This window comes from Heptranchias perlo, unplaced genomic scaffold, assembly GCF_035084215.1.
Source record: "Heptranchias perlo isolate sHepPer1 unplaced genomic scaffold, sHepPer1.hap1 HAP1_SCAFFOLD_1895, whole genome shotgun sequence".
Classification (NCBI taxonomy): Eukaryota; Metazoa; Chordata; class Chondrichthyes; order Hexanchiformes; family Hexanchidae; genus Heptranchias; species Heptranchias perlo.
In genome coordinates, this window is record NW_027139161.1 from 1 (window position 1) to 17,285 (window position 17,285).

Below are 17,285 nucleotides of genomic sequence, written 5' to 3' on the forward strand. Positions count from 1 at the left end.
TGAGTAAAGCTCCCTCTACACTGTCCCATCAAACACTTCCAGGGCAGGTACAGGGTTAGGTACAGAGTAAAGCTCACTCTACACTGTCCCATCAAACACTCCCAGGGCAGGTACAGGGTGAGATACAGAGTAAAGCTCCCTCTACACTGTCCCATCAAACACTCCCAGGGCAGGTACAGGGTTAGATACAGAGTAAAGCTCACTCTACACTGTCCCATCAAACACTCCCAGGGCAGGTACAGGGTTAGATACAGAGTAAAGCTCCCTCTACACTGTCCCATCAAACACTCCCAGGGCAGGTACAGGGTTAGATACAGAGTAAAGCTCCCTCTACACTGTCCCATCAAACACTCCCAGGGCAGGTACAGGGTTAGATACAGAGTAAAGCTCCCTCTACACCGTCCCATCAAACACTCCCAGGGCAGGTACAGGGTTAGATACAGAGTAAAGCTCCCTCTACACTGTCCCATCAAACACTCCCAGGGCAGGTACAGGGTTAGATACAGAGTAAAGCTCCCTCTACACCGTCCCATCAAACACTCCCAGGGCAGGGACAGGGTTAGATACAGAGTAAAGCTCCCTCTACACTGTCCCATCAAACACTCCCAGGGCAGGTACAGGGTTAGATACAGAGTAAAGCTCCCTCTACACTGTCACATCAAACACTCCCAGGGCAGGTACAGGGTTAGATACAGAGTAAAGCTCCCTCTACACCGTCCCATCAAACACTCCCAGGGTCAGGTACAGGGTTAGATACAGAGTAAAGCTCCCTCTACACCGTCCCATCAAACACTCCCAGGGCAGGTACAGGGTTAGATACAGAGTAAAGCTCACTCTACACCGTCCCATCAAACACTCCCAGGGCAGGTACAGGGTTAGATACAGAGTAAAGCTCCCTCTACACTGTCCCGTCAAACACTCCCAGGGTCAGGTACAGGGTTAGATACAGAGTAAAGCTCCCTCTACACCGTCCCATCAAACACTCCCAGGGCAGGTACAGGGTTAGATACAGAGTAAAGCTCCCTCTACACTGTCCCATCAAACACGCCCAGGGCAGGTACAGGGTTAGATACAGAGTAAAGCTCCCTCTACACTGTCCCATCAAACACGCCCAGGGCAGGTACAGGGTTAGATACAGAGTAAAGCTCCCTCTACACTGTCCCATTAAACACTCCCAGGGCAGGTACAGGGTCAGATACAGAGCAAAGCTCCCTCTACACTGTCCCATCAAACACTCCCAGGGCAGGTACAGGGTTAGATACAGAGTAAAGCTCCCTCTACACTGTCCCATCAAACACTCCCAGGGCAGGTACAGGGTTAGATACAGAGTAAAGCTCCCTCAACACTGTCACATCAAACACTCCCAGGGCAGGTACAGGGTTAGATACAGAGTAAAGCTCCCTCTACACTGTCCCGTCAAACACTCCCAGGGCAGGTACAGGGTTAGATACAGAGTACAGCTCCCTCTACACTGTCCCATCAAACACTCCCAGGGCAGGTACAGGGTTAGATACAGAGTAAAGCTCCCTCTACACTGTCCCATCAAACACTCCCAGGGCAGGTACAGGGTTAGATACAGAGTAAAGCTCCCTCTACACTGTCCCATTAAACACTCCCAGGGCAGGTACAGGGTTAGATACAGAGTAAAGCTCCCTCTACACTGTCCCATCAAACACTCCCAGGGCAGGTACAGGGTCAGATACAGAGTAAAGCTCCCTCTACACTGTCCATCAAACACTCCCAGGGCAGGTACAGGGTTAGATACAGAGTAAAGCTCCTCTACACTGTCCCATCAAACACTCCCAGGGCAGGTACAGGGTTAGATACAGAGTAAAGCTCCCTCTACACTGTCCCGTCAAACACTCCAGGGCAGGTACAGGGTTAGATACAGAGTAAAGCTCCCTCTACACTGTCCCATCAAACACTCCCAGGGCAGGTACAGGGTTAGATACAGAGTAAAGCTCCCTCTACACTGTCCCGTCAAACACTCCCAGGGTCAGGTACAGGGTTAGATACAGAGTAAAGCTCCCTCTACACTGTCCCATCAAACACTCCTAGGGCAGGTACAGGGTTAGATACAGAGTAAAGCTCCCTCTACACTGTCCCATCAAACACTCCCAGGGTCAGGTACAGGGTTAGATACAGAGTGAAGCTCCCTCTACACTGTCCCATCAAACACTCCCAGGGTCAGGTACAGGGTTAGATACAGAGTAAAGCTCCCTCTCCACTGTCCCGTCAAACACTCCCAGGGCAGGTACAGGGTTAGATACAGAGTAAAGCTCCCTCTACACTGTCCCGTCAAACACTCCCAGGGCAGGTACAGGGTTAGATACAGAGTAAAGCTCCCTCTACACTGTCCCATCAAACACTCCCAGGGCAGGGACACGGTTAGATACAGAGTAAAGCTCCCTCTACACTGTCCCATCAAACACTCCCAGGTCAGGTACAGGGTTAGATACAGAGTAAAGCTCCCTCTACACTGTCCCATCAAACACTCCCAGGGCAGGGACACGGTTAGATACAGAGTAAAGCTCCTGTACACCGTCCCATCAAACACTCCCAGGGCAGGGACACGGTTAGATACAGAGTAAAGCTCCCTCTACACTGTCCCATCAAACACTCCAGGGCAGGTACAGGGTTAGATACAGAGTAAAGCTCCCTCTACACTGTCCCGTCAAACACTCCAGGGCAGGTACAGGGTTAGATACAGAGTAAAGCTCCCTCTACACCGTCCCGTCAAACACTCCTAGGGCAGGTACAGGGTTAGATACAGAGTAAAGCTCCCTCTACACTGTCCCATCAAACACTCCCAGGGCAGGTACAGGGTTAGATACAGAGTAAAGCTCCCTCTACACTGTCCCATCAAACACTCCCAGGGCAGGTACAGGGTTAGATACAGAGTAAAGCTCCCTCTACACTGTCCCGTCAAACACTCCCAGGGCAGGTACAGGGTTAGATACAGAGTAAAGCTCCCTCTACACCGTCCCGTCAAACACTCCCAGGGCAGGTACAAGGGTAGATACAGAGTAAAGCTCCCTCTGCACTGTCCCATCAAACACTCCCTGGGCAGGTACAGGGTTAGATACAGAGTAAAGCTCCCTCCACACTGTCCCAACAAACACTCCCAGGGTAGGTACAGGGTTAGGTACAGAGTAAAGCTCCCTCTACACCGTCCCATCAAACACTCCCAGGGCAGGACACGGTTAGATACAGAGTAAAGCTCCCTCTACACCGTCCCATCAAACACTCCCAGGGCAGGGACACGGTTAGATACAGAGTAAAGCTCCCTCTACACTGTCCCATCAAACACTCCCAGGGCAGGTACAGGGTTAGATACAGAGTAAATCTCCCTCTACACTGTCCCGTCAAACACTCCCAGGGGAGGTACAGGGTTAGATACAGAGTAAAGCTCCCTCTACACTGTCTCATCAAACACTCCCAGGGCAGGTACAGGGTTAGATACAGAGTAAAGCTCCCTCTACACTGTCCCATCAAACACTCCCAGGGGCAGGGACAGGGTTAGATACAGAGTAAAGCTCCCTCTACACTGTCCCATCAAACACTCCAGGGCAGGTACAGGGTTAGATACAGAGTAAAGCTCCCTCTACACTGTCCCATCAAACACTCCCAGGACAGGTACAGGGTTAGATACAGAGTAAAGCTCCCTCTACACTGTCCCATCAAACACTCCCAGGGCAGGTACAGGGTTACATACAGAGTAAAGCTCCCTCTACACTGTCCCATCAAACACTCCCAGGGCAGGTACAGGGTTAGATACAGAGTAAAGCTCCCTCTGCACTGTCCATCAAACACTCCCAGGGTCAGGGACAGGGTTAGATACAGAGTAAAGCTCCCTCTACACCGTCCCATCAAACACTCCCAGGGCAGGGACACGGTTAGATACAGAGTAAAGCTCACTCTACACTGTCCCATCAAACACTCCCAGGGCAGGTACAGGGTTAGATACAGAGTAAAGCTCCCTCTACACTGTCCCATCAAACACTCCCAGGGTCAGGGACAGGGTTAGATACAGAGTAAAGCTCCCTCTACACTGTCCCATCAAACACTCCCAGGGGCAGGTACAGGGTTAGATACAGAGTAAAGCTCCCTCTACACTGTCCCATCAAACACTCCCAGGGCAGATACAGGGTTAGATACAGAGTAAAGCTCCCTCTACACTGTCCCATCAAACACTCCAGGGCAGGTATAGGTTTAGATACAGAGTAAAGCTCCCTCTCCCCTCCCTCCCTCGCCCCAGTTTACCAACCTGCGGCTGGGCCGGAGACGCCCGCCAGCTCGGACCCCTGGACCCCAGTCCCAGGCTCTGCCTCAGGGCCGAGCTTAAGGCGCCCAGCCCGGCCTGGGCCTCCCGCCTGGCCCCCTCGGCCCGCTCCAGCTCCTCCCCCAGGGCCTGGGCCCGTCCCTGGGCGGCGCTGAGCTCCAGCCTGAGCAGGGCGCGTTCCTCGGCCTGGGCCTCCTGGCGGCCCGCCTGCTCCCTCGCCCCCTCCCGCAGGGCCCTCTCTCCGGCCCGGGCCTCCTCCAGCGCTGCCTCCAGCCCCTTCTCCCGGCTGCGATTCTCCCCTCGCCCTCCAGGATCTTTCGCTGGATCGCCGTCACCTGCGGAGGGTATCACAAGGTCGGGGTGGGAGAGGGGGGCCCGTGTTAGTCCAGTGAACCCGGGGGGGTGGGGGGGGGGACGAGGGTCAAAGTCCGACCTTTCACCTGTCTGTGGTCAAGACGGCCAGAGATAATGTCACCGTAGTGAACCGGGGGAGGGTCAGGGGTCAAACTCTGACCTTTCACCTATCTGCGGTCAAGACAGCACGAGGTAGTGTCCTGTAGTGAACCGGGGAGGGAGGGTCAAACTCTGACCTTTCACCTATCTGCGGGTCAAGACGGCCAGAGATAATGTCACTGTAGTGAACCGGGTGAGGGTCAGGGGGGTCAAAGTCTGACCTTTCACCTATCTGTGGTCAAGACAGCACAAGGTAGTGTCCTGTAGTGAACCGGGGAAGGGTCAGGGGGTCAAACTCTGACCTTTCACCTATCTGCAGTCAAGACGGCCAGAGATAATGACACTGTAGTGAACTGGGTGAGGGTCAGGGGGTCAAAGTCTGACCTTTCACCTATCTGTGGTCAAGACAGCACGAGGTTGTGTCCTGTAGTGAACCGGGGAAGGGTCAGGGGGTCAAACTCTGACCTTTCACCTATCTGCAGTCAAGACGGCCAGAGATAATGACACTGTAGTGAACTGGGTGAGGGTCAGGGGGTCAAACTCCGACCTTTCACCTGTCTGCGGTCAAGACACACGAGGTATTGTCCTGTAGTGAACCGGGGGAGGGCCAGGGGGTCAAAGTCTGACCTTTCACCTATCTATGGTCAAGACGGCCAGAGATAGTGTCACTGTGGTGAACCGGGGGAGGGTCCAGGGGTCAAAGTCTGACCTTTCACCTATCTATGGTCAAGACAGCACGAGATAGAAGGGGAGAAAGATCGAGGAAGGAAAGAAGGAAAGAAAGAGAGGAAGGAAAGAAGGAAAGAAAGAAAAAGACTTTTTTTAATCCCCTGACAGTGTGTTTCTTTCCCCACCAGAGGGAGCCCAAGGACCATGAGACACATCAAGGCCATTCAGCCCCTCTCGAGCCTGTTACACAGGAACAGGAGGAGGCCATTCAGCCCCTCTCGAGCCTGTTACACAGGAACAGGAGGAGGTTCATTCAGCCCCTCTCGAGCCTGTTACATGGGAACAGGAGGAGGCCCATTCAGCCCCTCTCGAGCCTGTTACACAGGAACAGGAGGAGGGACATTCGGCCCCTTCTCGAGCCCGAAAGTGGGGGGGGGGGGGGAAGGGAAAGAGAGAACGGAATTAATTAAAGACATAACGAGCACCTTGTTCTGCGCTGTGACGCACTGAGCCTCCACTTCCAGAAGGTTCCTCTTGAGCCCGGCACATTCCAGGCGGAGCTCCTGCTCCCGGCTTTCCGAGCTGTCACGGAGGCTCACGAGGGTCCTGGGAGGCGCGGGCGAGCTCAGCTTCCAGCGACTTGACCTGCCGAGTTCGCCAGGAGAATCGGGAGGAGATCGGGAAAGGTTGGAGCAGAGAGACGAGAGTCAGCGGAGCAGGAGGAGAAGGGGTTTCAATTCAATATATTTTTAAAAATTCGTTCGTGGCTTTAATTTTTGCAAATAAGTCTTTCATGTGGCACTTTATCGAAAGCCGTTTGAAAGTCTACATACACAACATCAACCGCACTACCCTGATCTACCCTCTCCGTTGAATCATCAAAGAACTCAGTCGAGTTAGTCAAACACGATTTGCCTTTCACAAATTTTTTTTTGTTATTCGTTCACGGGATGTGGGCGTCGCTGGTGAGGCCGGCATTTATTGCCCATCCCTAATCGCCCCTTGAGAAGGTGGTGGTGAGCCGCCTTCTTGAACCGCTGCAGTCCGTGTGGTGAAGGTTCTCCCACAGTGCCGTTGGGAAGGGAGTTCCAGGATTTTGACCCAGCGACGATGAAGGAACGGCCGATATATTTCCAAGTCGGGATGGTGTGTGACTCGGAGGGGAACGTGCGGGTGGGTGTTGTCCCCATGAGCCCGCTGCCCTGGTCCTTCTAGGTGGTAGAGGTCGCGGGTTTGGGAGGTGCTGTCGAAGAAGCCTTGGCGAGTTGCTGCAGTGCATCCTGTGGATGGTCCACACTGCGGCCGCGGTGCGCCGGTGGTGAAGGGAGTGAATGTTTAGGGTGCCGATCGAGCGGGGCTGCTTTGCCTGGATGGTGTCGAGCTTCTCGAGTGTTGTTGGAGCTGCACTCGTCCAGGCAAGTGGAGAGTATTCCATCACACTCCTCACTTGTGCCTTGTAGATGGTGGAAAGGCTTTGGGGAGTCAGGAGGTGAGTCACTCGCCGCAGAATACCCAGCCTCTGACCTGCTCTGGTAGCCACAGTATTTATATGGCAGGTCCAGTTAAGTTTCTGGTCAATGGTGACCCCCAGGATGTTGATGGTGGGGGATTCGGCGATGGTAATGCCGTTGAATGTCAAGGGGAGGTGGTTAGACTCTCTCTTATTGGAGATGGTCATTGCCTGGCACTTGTCTGGCGCGAATGTTACTTGCCACTTACCAGCCCAAGCCTGGATGTTGTCCAGGTCTTGCTGTCTGCGGGCTCGGACTGCTTCATTATCTGAGGGGTTGCGAACGGAACTGAACACTCTGCAGTCATCAGCGAACATCCCCATTTCTGACCTTATGATGGAGGGAAGGTCATTGATGAAGCAGCTGAAGATGGTTGGGCCTCGGACACTGCCCTGAGGAACTCCTGCAGCAATGTCCTGGGGCTGAGATGATTGGCCTCCAACAACCACTACCATCTTCCTTTGTGCTCGGTATGACTCCAGCCACTGGAGAGTTTTCCCCCCTGATTCCCATTGACTTCAATTTTACTCGGGGGAGGAGGGGAAGAGTTGCTGCTGGGCTGGGGGCGACGCCGCTGCAGTCGAATATCCCACCGGGGCGGGCGGGGAAGTGGGGGGGAAAAGCTCATACCTGCCGATGAAGCTCCTGAATTTCCCTCCGACCCTCCAGCCTCGACCTCTCGACCTCCCGCAGGCTGCTCCGCAGCTCGGCCGCCTCCGACTGGCTGGTCAGTCTGGTCTCCTCCAACACCCCGATCTTCGAAGCCTTCTCCTCGTTGGAGAGTTTCAGGCTGCGGGGGAAGAGAGAGAGAGAGGGAGAGAGAGAGAGAGGGGGAGTGGGGTCGCTGAGCGCTTGCTACCCTCCCGTCCCCAGTTCCGACGGGTGAGCTGCGGGCCGGATATTCGACTACAGCGGCATCACCTCCCCCGCAACAGGAACCCGTCCCTTCCCCCCTCGCAGGGCGGTGGTGGTGGGAAAGTGGGATTACATCAAAGAGGGGGGGGCGCAGAGGCGATCTTCTATGACAGTGCGGCGCTCCCTCAGTACCGACCCTCCGACAGTGCGGCGCTCCCTCGGTACCGACCCTCCGACAGTGCAGCGCTCCCTCAGTACTGACCCTCCGACAGTGCGGCGCTCCCTCAGTACCGACCCTCCGACAGTGCGGCGCTCCCTCAGTACCGACCCTCCGACAGTGCGGCGCTCCCTCAGTACTGACCCTCCGACAGTGCGGCGCTCCCTCAGTACCGACCCTCCGACAGTGCGGCGCTCCCTCAGTACCGACCCTCCGACAGTGCGGCGCTCCCTCAGTACTGACCCTCCGACAGTGCGGCGCTCCCTCAGTACCGACCCTCCGACAGTGCGGCGCTCCCTCAGTACCGACCCTCCGACAGTGCGGCGCTCCCTCGGTACCGACCCTCCGACAGTGCGGCCCTCCCTCAGTACTGACCCTCCGACAGTGCGGGGCTCCCTCAGTACTGACCCTCCGACAGTGCGGCGCTCCCTCGGTACTGACCCTCCGACAGTGCGGTGCTCCCTCAGTACTGACCCTCCGACAGTGCGGCGCTCCCTCAGTACTGACCCTCCGACAGTGCGGCGCTCCCTCAGTACTGACCCTCCGACAGTGCGGCGCTCCCTCAGTACTGACCCTCCGACAGTGCGGGGCTCCCTCAGTACTGACCCTCCGACAGTGCGGCCCTCCCTCAGTACTGACCCTCCGACAGTGCGGCCCTCCCTCAGTACTGACCCTCCGACAGTGCGGCGCTCCCTCAGTACCGACCCTCCGACAGTGCGGCGCTCCCTCAGTACTGACCCTCCGACAGTGCGGGGCTCCCTCAGTACTGACCCTCCGACAGTGCGGCCCTCCCTCAGTACTGACCCTCCGACAGTGCGGCCCTCCCTCAGTACTGACCCTCCGACAGTGCGGCGCTCCCTCAGTACCGACCCTCCGACAGTGCGGCGCTCCCTCAGTACCGACCCTCCGACAGTGCGGCCCTCCCTCAGTACTGACCCTCCGACAGTGCGGCGCTCCCTCAGTACCGACCCTCCGACAGTGCGGCGCTCCCTCAGTACTGACCCTCCGACAGTGCGGGGCTCCCTCAGTACTGACCCTCCGACAGTGCGGCCCTCCCTCAGTACTGACCCTCCGACAGTGCGGCCCTCCCTCAGTACTGACCCTCCGACAGTGCGGCGCTCCCTCAGTACCGACCCTCCGACAGTGCGGCGCTCCCTCAGTACCGACCCTCCGACAGTGCGGCGCTCCCTCAGTACCGACCCTCCGACAGTGCGGCGCTCCCTCAGTACCGACCCTCCGACAGTGCGGCGCTCCCTCGGTACTGACCCTCCGACAGTGCGACGCTCCCTCAGTACCGACCCTCCGACAGTGCGAGGCTCCCTCGGTACCGACCCTCCGACAGTGCGAGGCTCCCTTACCTGATCTTCTCGGCCTCCAGGCGCCTCAGTGTGAGCCTCAGCTCCTCGCCGAACCGCTGCGCCATCTCCTTCTCCGCCCGCTCCTCGCCCAGCTCCCGCCGCCCCTCCGAGGCCAGCCGCTCCGCCGTCTCCCGGGCCTCCTGGAGGTCCCCCTCCCGTCGCAGGGCCTCGCTGAGCTCCCGCCTCAGGCCGTCCCTCTCCTGCTCCAGGGCCTCCAGCTGGGCCTTGGCTTCCACCAACTACCGGCCGGGTCCAGGCGGGGGGCGGGGTGGGGGGGAGAGTGAAAGGTTAGCGCGGAGGTGCTGCCTCGTGCAGTCGAATTGCCGGCCGCCACTTTTCGCCCTCCCGCCCGTCTGGGTTCGGAGGCTCCTCCTCCTCCTCTCTCCCTCCCCGCGATCGGCCGTTGCCGGACGCGGAGGGAGGAGGCCTGACTGACCGGCCAGTCGAGGAGGGAAGGTGATGGAGAAAAAAAACAGAAGGCTCCAGTCAAAGTGATCCACGTGAGTCTTTCCCACTCTGACCATAGGCGGAAAGGAGAGACCAACTGGGCTGAACGGGGTAGGGGGGGGGTCGGAGTAGGTCAATGTACAGCCCGGGGGGAGGGGGACTCGCCCTGTGGGACTGTCCATTATATTGGGGGGGGGGGGGCTCGACCTGCGGGATAGTCCATTATGCAGAGAGGCGGGAGCTCGCCTTGTGGAATAGACCACTGTACTGGAGGCGGGGGGGGGGGGGGGGGAGCTCGCCTAATAGAACAGTCCATTACACGAGGGGGGTGTCTCGACATGTGGAACAGTCCACTTTGCAGGAGGAGGGGGGAGCGCTAACTTTGGGACAGTCCATTGTGCAGGAGAATGGGGGGGTCTCGAGCTGGCGAACGGTCCATTTTACTGGAGGATGGGGGAGCTCTGCTTGTGGAACAGTCCATTGTGCAGTGGGAGAGAGGGGGAAGGTCAACTTGTGGGACAGTCCATTATACAGCGAGGGGGGAGTGGCTCTACCTGTGGAACAGTCTATTGTGCAGAAAGAGAGGGGGGAGTCTACTTGTGGGTCAGTCCATTATACAGAGAGAAGGGGGTGGGCTCTACTTTTGGAACAGTCCATTATACAGCGAGGGAGGGGGCTCTACTAGTGGAATAGTCCATTATATATATAGAGAGGGGGGAGTGCGACTTACGGAACAGTCCATTATACAGAAAGACGGGGGGCTCTACTTGTGGGTCAGTCCATTATACAGAGAGGAGGGGGGGGGCTCTACTTGTGGGTCAGTCCATTATACGGGGGGGGGGCTCTACTTGTGGGTCAGTCCATTATACAGTGGGGGTGCTCTACTTTTGGGACAGTCCATTATACGGGGGGGGCTCTACATTTGGATCAGTCCATTGTACAGAGAGAAGGGGAGGGTCTCTACTTGTGGGTCAGTCCATCGAACAGAGAGGGGGGAATCTACTTTTGGGACAGTCCATTATACAGAGACGGGGGGATATACTTTCGGGACAGTCCATTATACAGAGAGACGGGGGGGGGTAGGGAATCTGGCCGACTCACCTCCCGCAGCGCGCCGTCCCGTTCCGCGGTGCGGTGGTTAACCTGCTCCTTGGCGCTCTTCACTTCCCGCTGCCGATCGGCCTGCGCCTCCTCCAGCTCCGCCCGGGCGCTCCGCAGGTCGGTGGTGAGAGAGCTGACGGCGGACTGAGAGAGAGCGGGGGGGGGGGGGGGGGGGCGGGAGAAAAGGACGAAACATTAGACGAGGCCCCGCGGTGAGGAGAGGGGGCGCTGGGTCGAGGCGGGCCCGCTACACCAGTTAAACGGAGAATAAGAAACGGCTGAGGGCGTGTTACGTGGCGGTGACAGGTGGACAGACGCCTGGCGGACGCAATTTAACACAGAGAGGGTAGATCAGGGTAGTGCGGTTGATGTTATGTATGTAGACTTTCAAAAGGCTTTTGGTAAAGTGCCACATGAAAGACTTCTTAGCAAAATTAAAGCCTCTGGGATTAAAGGGACGGGGTCAGGGTGGACACAAAATTGACTCGGGGACAGAAAGCAGAGAGGAGAGGTGAACGATCGTTTCTCAGACTGGAGGGAAGTTTACAGTGGGTGTTCCCCAGGGGTCAGTATTAGGACCACTGCTCTTTTTGAGATATATTGACGACCCGGACTTGGGAATAAAGGGGAACAATCTCAGAGTTTGCAGACGACACGAGACTTGGGAACGAAGCAAACAGTGAGGAGGACAGTGACGGACTTCAGGGGGACGGAGACAGACTGGGGAAACGGGGGGACACGCGGGGGCAGATTAAATTTAACGCAGAGAGAAGTGCAAAGTGATTTATCTCGGTGGGAGGAACGAGGAGAGGCGAAATAAACTCGAGGGGACAATTTTAAAGGGGGCGCAGGGACAGAGAGAGCCGGGGGGTGTGTACACTAATCTTTGAAGGGGGCAGGAGGGCTTGAGAAGGCCGTTAATAAAGCAGACGGGGACCCTGGGCTTTATTAATAGAGGCACAAAAAGCAAGGAGGTGATGCTGAACCCTTTATAAAACACTGGGGTTAGACCCCAACTGGAGAATCGGGTCCAATTCTGGGGGCCGCACTTCAGGAAGGACGGCGAGACCCTCGGAGAGGGGGCGGAGGAGATTTACCAGAACGGTCCCCGGTCGGGGGGGACGAGGGTCTTCAGTTAACGGGGAGAGACTGGGGTCGTTCTCAGAGCGGAGAAGGTTAAGAGGGGGGACTCGATCGAGGGGTTCACAATCACGAGGGGGTTTCGACAGAGTAAATGAGGAGGGAGTGTCTCCCAGTGGGGCAGGAGGGTCGGTCACCAGAGGACGGGGATTTAAGATAATCGGTAAAAGAGCAGGGCGACCGGGAAAGGACAGAGGGGGGGGGAGTGGGACTGAACGGGGACCAGAATACTCCCGGAGGAATATCCCACTGGAATTCCTCCCAAAAGGACCAAACCTCCGAGTGCCGCCCACTCCCACGTCCGTAAAGTCACCCGTCTCCGCCACCCCCGCCTCAGGTCGTCTGCTGCTGGGACCCTCGTCCGCGCCCCTCTGTCACCTCCCACACTCCAATATTCCGACGCTCTCCTGGCCGGCCTCCACGTTCCACCCCCCTCAGTTGCCATCCGCTCGTCTGAAACTCCCTGCTGCTGCCCCCGCCCCCCGTACCCGAACTCGCACCGAGTCCCCGTTCACCCGTCGCCCACTGCGCTCGATGGGCCCACATCGGCCCTCGGCCCGGGAACGCCTCGATTTTCAAATTCACTCCCTCCTCGCCCCTCGCACCCCTCCCTCCCTATCTCTGTAACCTCCTCCAGCCCCCTACAATTCTCATCCTCCTCTTCAAATCCCTCCATGGCCCTCGCCCTCCCCCTCCCTATCTCTGTAACCTCCTCCAGCCCCCTACAATTCTCATCCTCCTGTTCAAATCCCTCCATGGCCCTCGCCCCTCCCTCCCTATCTCTGTAACCTCCTCCAGTCCCCACAATTCTCATCCTCCTCTTCAAATCCCTCCATGGCCCTCGCCCCTCCCTCCCGATCTCTGTAACCTCCTCCAGTCCCCACAATTCTCATCCTCCTCTTCAAATCCCTCCATGGCCCTCGCCCCTCCCTCCCGATCTCTGTAACCTCCTCCAGCCCCTACAATCCTCATCCTCCTGTTCAAATCCCTCCATGGCCCTCGCCCCCCTCCCTATCTCTGTAACCTCCTCCAGCCCCTACAATTCCCCATCCTCCTGTTCAAATCCCTCCATGGCCCTCGCCCCCCTCCCTCCCTATCTCTGTAACCTCCTCCAGCCCCTACAATTCTCCATCCTCCTGTTCAAATCCCTCCATGGCCCTCGCCCTCCCTCCCTATCTCTGTAACCTCCTCCAGCCCCTACAATTCCCCATCCTCCTGTTCAAATCCCTCCATGGCCCTCGCCCCTCCTCCCTATCTCTGTAACCTCCTCCAGCCCCTACAATTCTCATCCTCCTCTTCAAATCCCTCCATGGCCCTCGCCCCCCTCCCGTCCCTATCTCTGCAACCTCCTCCAACCCTCCGAGATCTCTGCGCTCCCTCCGATTCTGGCCTCTCGCTCATTCCCCCCCCCCCCGCCCTCCCGATTCCCATCGCTCCACCATTGGCGGCCGTGCCTTCAGCTCTGGAGTTCCCTCCCTGAGCCTCTCCGCCTCTCTCCCTCCTCCTTTAAGACGCTCCTTAAAACCTCCCTCGTTGACCGAGCATCGAGTCACCTGTCCGAATATCTCCTGACGTGGCTCGGTGTCTGATTTTGACGCAAGTTCATGCAAGTTATCGTAAGAAATGGGGGGATGGTCCCTAGGTCCTCGGCCTACCTCCTCCTGCTCCTTGAGCCTGGTGGCATCGTGCTTCTGAGCGTCCAGCTCTGCCCGGACGTCGGAGAGATCGCGCTGGGCGAGGCTGAGCTTCTCGACCAGGAGAGCCTGTTCCGATTCCTTCATTGATAGCGCCTGTTAAACGGCGAGCACAGGGTGAGTCCAGGAAAGGGACAGAGAAACTGGACGAACAGGGTGGAGTGTCCAAAATGGATCAAACCCCTTCCCGTTCGCTCCCACTGGACACAATCCCAATGGACCAAACCCCTTCCCGTTCGCTCCCACTATACACAATCCCAATGGACCAAACCCCTTCCCGTTCGCTCCCACTATACACAATCCCAATGGACCAAACCCCTTCCCATTCACTCCCACTCTACACAATCCCAATGGACCAAACCCCTTCCCATTCACTCCCACTCTACACAATCCCGATGGACCAAACCCCTTCCCATTCACTCCCACTGTACACAATCCCAATGGATCAAACCCTTCCCATTCACTCCCACTGTACACAATCCCAATGGATCAAACCCCTTCCCATTCACTCCCACTGTACACAATCCCAATGGGACCAAACCCCTTCCCATTCACTGCTACTGTACACAATCCCAATGGATCAAACCCCTTCCCATTCACTCCCACTGTACACAATCCCAATGGACCAAAACCCCTTCCCATTCACTCCCACTCTACACAATCCAATGGACCAAACCCCTTCCCATTCACTGCTACTGTACACAATCCCAATGGACCCAAACCCCTTCCCATTCACTCCCGCTGTACACAATCCCAATGGACCAAACCCCTTCCCATTCACTCCCACTGTACACAATCCCAATGGACCAAACCCCTTCCCATTCACTCCCACTGTACACAATCCCAATGGGACCAAACCCCTTCCCATTCACTGCTACTGTACACAATCCCAATGGACCCAAACCCCTTCCCATTCACTCCCGCTGTACACAATCCCAATGGACCAAACCCCTTCCCATTCACTCCCGCTGTACACAATCCCAATGGACCAAACCCCTTCCCATTCACTCCCACTGTACACAATCCCAATGGGACCAAACCCCTTCCCATTCACTGCTACTGTACACAATCCCAATGGACCCAAACCCCTTCCCATTCACTCCCACTGTACACAATCCCAATGGGACCAAACCCCTTCCCATTCACTGCTACTGTACACAATCCCAATGGACCAAACCCCTTCCCATTCACTGCTACTGTACACAATCCCAATGGACCAAACCCCTTCCCATTCACTGCTACTGTACACAATCCCAATGGACCCAAACCCCTTCCCATTCACTCCCACTGTACACAATCCCAATGGACCAAACCCCTTCCCATTCACTCCCACTGTACACAATCCCAATGGACCCAAACCCCTTCCCATTCACTGCTACTGTACACAATCCCAATGGACCCAACCCCTTCCCGTCCCCTCCCATTGTGGGGGGGGTGTATTGGGGGGGTGAGGGGAGGCGGCCAGCGCCTGACCTGTTGCTTCTCGCTCTCGGCCCGGATGAGGTTCTGGTCCTGCTCGTCCTTTAGGCCCGCGATGGTCCGGTTGAGTTGTTCCCTCTGTTGTTGGTATCGCTCTGCGGCCTCCTCCTTCTCCCGCAGGAGCTGGACCTCAGCTTCCCGCCGATCGGCCGACATCTGGAGCTGGGAGGCCGTCTGGGAGTGAACCGCACGTCGGAGCAGGGAGAGGGTGGGGGGAGAAGGCGGAGGAGAGGGAGGTTATCAGACAATGTTTCTGGCGGTCAGTCGTACAGGAATCGAGATCGGGCGGTGCTTTTGGGACAGCCCTGACTCGCACGCAGACACTCAGACAGACAGAGGGACACGCAGACAGAGACAGACAGACAGACACGGACACTCAGACAGACACGGACACTCAGACAGACAGAGAGACACTCAGACAGACTCAGACAGACAGACACTCAGACAGAGACAGACAGACAGACAGGGACACTCAGACAGACAGAGAGACACTCAGACAGACTCAGACAGACAGACACTCAGACAGAGACAGACAGACAGACACGGACACTCAGACAGACAGAGAGACATTCAGACAGACTCAGACAGACAGAGGGACACGCAGACAGAGACAGACAGACAGACACGGACACTCAGACAGTCAGAGAGACACTCAGACAGACTCAGACACTCAGACAGACAGAGGGACACTCAGACAGAGACAGACAGACAGACACGGACACTCAGACAGACAGAGAGACACTCAGACAGAGACAGACAGACAGACACGGACACTCAGACAGACAGACACTCAGACAGAGACAGACAGACAGACACGGACACTCAGACAGACAGAGAGACACTCAGACAGACAGACACGGACACTCAGACAGAGACAGACAGACAGACACGGACACTCAGACAGACAGAGAGACACTCAGACAGACTCAGACACTCAGACAGACAGAGGGACACTCAGACAGAGACAGACAGACAGACACGCAGACAGAGGCAGACACTCAGACAGACAGAGAGACACTCAGACAGAGACAGACAGAGTGACACACAGAAAGACACGGACACTCAGACAGACACAGACAGACAGACACGCAGACAGACTCAGACAGACAGACAGACACTCAGACAGAGTGACACACAGAAAGACACGGACACTCAGACAGACACAGACAGACAGAGAGACACTCAGACAGAGTGACACGCAGACAGACACAGACACTCAGACAGACACAGACGGAGAGACACACAGACAGACAGACACACAGACACACTGGCAATGAGACACATAGACAGACACAGACACTCAGACAGACACAGACACTCAGACAGACACAGACACACAGGCAGACAAAGACACACAGGCAAAGAGACACACAGACAGACACAGACACTCAGACAGACACAGACAGAGAGACACACAGACAGAGTGACACACAGACAGACATGGACACTCAGACAGACACAGACAGACAGACACGCAGACACAGAGAGAGACACTCAGACAGGGACAGACAGAGAGACACTCAGACAGACAGACACACAGACAGACTCAGACACACAGACGCACTCACACAGACACTTTCCTCACCTTCTCCTCCCTCAGCCGGTCTAACTCCTCCTCGTGAGCCAGGCGGACCGCCTGCAGTGTGTTGTGGCACTCCACCTCCGCCTGGTTCAGCTTCTTCCTCAATGCCTCCTTCTCCCGCTCCCCGTCCAGACTCCCCTCCTCCAGCTCATTTCTGGCATGGACCAGCTCCCCTGTGAGTTTACACACAGATCAGCCAGCATAAAAGGGCAGAGGAGGCTCGAGGGGCTGAATGGCCTCCTCCTGTTCCCGTGTAACAGTCTCGAGGGGCTGAATGGGCCACCAGTTCAGGTCTCACCAAAAGTGGAGACATCTTCTCTCCGTCCACCCTATCGAAACCCTTTCATGATCTTAAAGACCTCCATCAGGTCACCCCTCAGTCTTCTCCGTACTGGAGAAAAGAGCCCCAGTCTGTTCAGTCTTTCCTGATAGTTAGAAACCTCTCAGTTCTGGTATCATCCTTGTGAATCTTTCTTTAAGAAAACCTCTCAGTTCTG

At 56.6% G+C, this 17,285-nt stretch overlaps 1 protein-coding gene across 1 annotated transcript; it reads right to left on the reverse strand.

Moving 5' to 3' along the window:
• Positions 1-4,281: 4,281 nt before the first annotated feature.
• LOC137309891 (rootletin-like) lies at positions 4,282-16,978 on the reverse strand. Its single transcript, XM_067977909.1, has 8 exons — positions 16,792-16,978; positions 15,201-15,380; positions 13,689-13,823; positions 10,894-11,037; positions 9,346-9,584; positions 7,546-7,705; positions 5,890-6,049; positions 4,282-4,617 (listed from the first exon to the last, which is right to left on the reverse strand). The coding sequence occupies exons 2-7, from the start codon at positions 15,360-15,362 to the stop codon at positions 5,990-5,992; spliced, it is 900 nt and encodes a 299-aa protein (XP_067834010.1). The 5' UTR covers positions 15,363-15,380; positions 16,792-16,978; the 3' UTR covers positions 4,282-4,617; positions 5,890-5,989.
• Positions 16,979-17,285: the final 307 nt, after the last annotated feature.